Consider the following 2,500-nt stretch of genomic DNA (forward strand, 5'->3'; position numbering starts at 1 on the left):
CCACCCCTACCCTTCCCAACTCTCTCCCAACCCCCTACCCCTTCCACCTGTCCCCCCCAACCCTCCCTGAACCTTCATCCTCCCCTTCCCCACCCCCCTACCCCTGTTACCCCCACCACCTCCCCCTCCTCCCTACTTCCCTCCCAATACCAAATTCCTCCCTCCTCCCCTTCAATCATCCCCCTCAACCTCCCTTCCATCCCCCACACCCCTCAACCTCCCCCATCCCCTCTCAACCCCCCTAACCCTCCTCATCCCATCCCCTTTCATCCTCACCCCACCCCACTCCCACTCAACCCCCTCAACCTCCCACCCCCTCTCATCCTATCCCCCTCCCTCCCCCATCTCCCCATCCCACCCTTACCCACACCCCCTCCCATATTCCCATCCCCACCCCCCTATCATCCCATCCCCCTCCCTCCCCCATCCCCACCCCCTCCCATTCCCCTACCCCCATCTCCCATCCCCACTCAACCCCCTTCAACCTCCCTCCCATCCTCCCATCCCACACCCCCACCCATCCCCATCCCCACCCACACCCCCTCCCCTCTCCCCAAAACACCCCCATCCCCCCCAAAAAAAAAAAAAACACACACCACACAGTCTCCCTCACGGGGTGCGGGGGCGACATCCGCATCAACAACACGTGGGTCTACTCCCTCGACTACCCCAACACGTACAACGACGACCTGGTGTGCTCGTACCGCGTGTACTTCGAGGACGACCCCGGCAAGATCTGTCAGATTCGGTACGACTTCGCGGCGCACGACCTGGTGGCGCCGAATGTTGATGGTGAGGATGAGAATGAGGGTGGAGATGATGGAGGGTGTTGGTGTGATGTGATATAACAACAATTACAAAAACAACAATCATAAAAACAACATCCATGGAAATAACAAAAATGATCACAAGCATATCAATCACAACAACAACAATCATAAAAACAACCATAGAAACAATAAAAATTATCACAAAATTAACAGTCACAACAACAATTATCACAATTTCAACATTCACACAACTATCGTAACAAGACTCACAAATATAACAACAATCACAAAAACAACAACAATAACTATCACAACAACAACAATCACAAAAACAACAACAATCACATGATTAACAACAACAACTAATAATCAACGCATGTAAACGCGAAGTGGTTGCCACTTTTCCTTTTTATCCTTCTATATTTTCTTGTTTTTCTTCTACTTCATATCATAATTTCACTTCTCATTCTTATTCTTCTTATTTTGTCGCTGTTATTGAATTTATGTTTTTTCCTTATTTTTCTTTGCTGTCACTCTGGATTAATTCTTCCGACTGTTGTTTTGTTTTCTTGTTGTTTTGTTTTCTTGTTGTTTTAATAATAATGATAATAATAATAATAATGATAATAATAATGATAATGATAATAATAAAGATAATGATAATGATAATATTCATAATAATGACAATTACATTGATGATAATTATAATAGTAATAACAGTTAAGATAATGATAATGATAATAATAATAATAATAATAACAATAATAATAGCAATGATAATGATAATAATAATGATAATAACAAAGATAATAACAATGATGATAATAATAACAATAATAATAACAATTATAATAACGATAATAACATCACTAACAATATCAATACACCCCACCCCACCCCCCACCCACCCACCCACCCCCTCCACTTCCCACCCACCCCCCCACTCCCCCACCCCCCCAGGTGTGTGCGCCAACGACAGGCTGATATTTCGCGAAGACACGAAATCCGAATATTTCTGCGGAAAAGCACCGGAGAATTATCACTGTAAGTAAGGGTCATTTTCGTGGGACTTGGGACTTTTGTTTCTGATTGTTTTTTTTTTTTTTTTTTTTTTTTTTGATGATGGTGATGTTGGTGGTGGTGATGGTGGTGGTGATGATTTGTTTCTGATTGATTTCTTTTTTATTGATTTGATGATGGTTATGTTGGTGATGGTGGGTGGTGGTTTGTTTCTGATTGATTTTTTTGTTTTTTGTGTTTTTGTTTTTTTCTTAATATTGATTTGATGATGGTGATGATGGTGGTGGTGGTGACGGTTTGTTTCTGATTGATTTTTTTTCTTAATATTGATTTGATTATGGTGATGATGGTGGTGGTGGTGACGGTTTGTTTCTGATTGATTTTTTTTCTTAATATTGATTTGATTATGGTGATGATGGTGGTGGTGGTGACGGTTTGTTTCTGATTGATTTTTTTTCTTAATATTGATTTGATGATGATGATGGTGGTGGTGGTGGTGATGGTGATGGTTTGTTTCTGATTGATTTTTTTGTTTTTTGTTGTTGTTGTTTTTTTCTTAATATTGATTTGATGGTGGTGATGATGGTGATGGTGGGTGGTGGTGATGGTGGTGGTGGTAATGGTGGTGGTGGTAATGGTGGTGGTGGTAATGGTGATAACGATGATAATGATAATTAATAATGATAAAAGTAATGACAATAATGATAATA

The 2,500-nt window shown here is 41.5% G+C and overlaps 1 protein-coding gene across 1 annotated transcript in view; it reads left to right on the forward strand.

Moving 5' to 3' along the window:
• The window catches only part of LOC122251955 (uncharacterized), an 11,992-nt gene that overhangs the window by 1,475 nt on the left and 8,017 nt on the right, over positions 1 to 2,500 (forward strand). Inside the window, exons 3-4 of the mRNA XM_086549987.1 lie at positions 604 to 792; positions 1,731 to 1,814. Coding sequence (XP_086406113.1) covers positions 604 to 792; positions 1,731 to 1,814 — 273 coding nt within the window. The remainder of the gene's footprint in view (positions 1 to 603; positions 793 to 1,730; positions 1,815 to 2,500) is intronic.

Source organism: Penaeus japonicus, unplaced genomic scaffold, assembly GCF_977035675.1.
Source record: "Penaeus japonicus unplaced genomic scaffold, GWHDUDI00000001_assembly GWHDUDI00000002, whole genome shotgun sequence".
In the NCBI taxonomy this organism is placed as follows: Eukaryota; Metazoa; Arthropoda; class Malacostraca; order Decapoda; family Penaeidae; genus Penaeus; species Penaeus japonicus.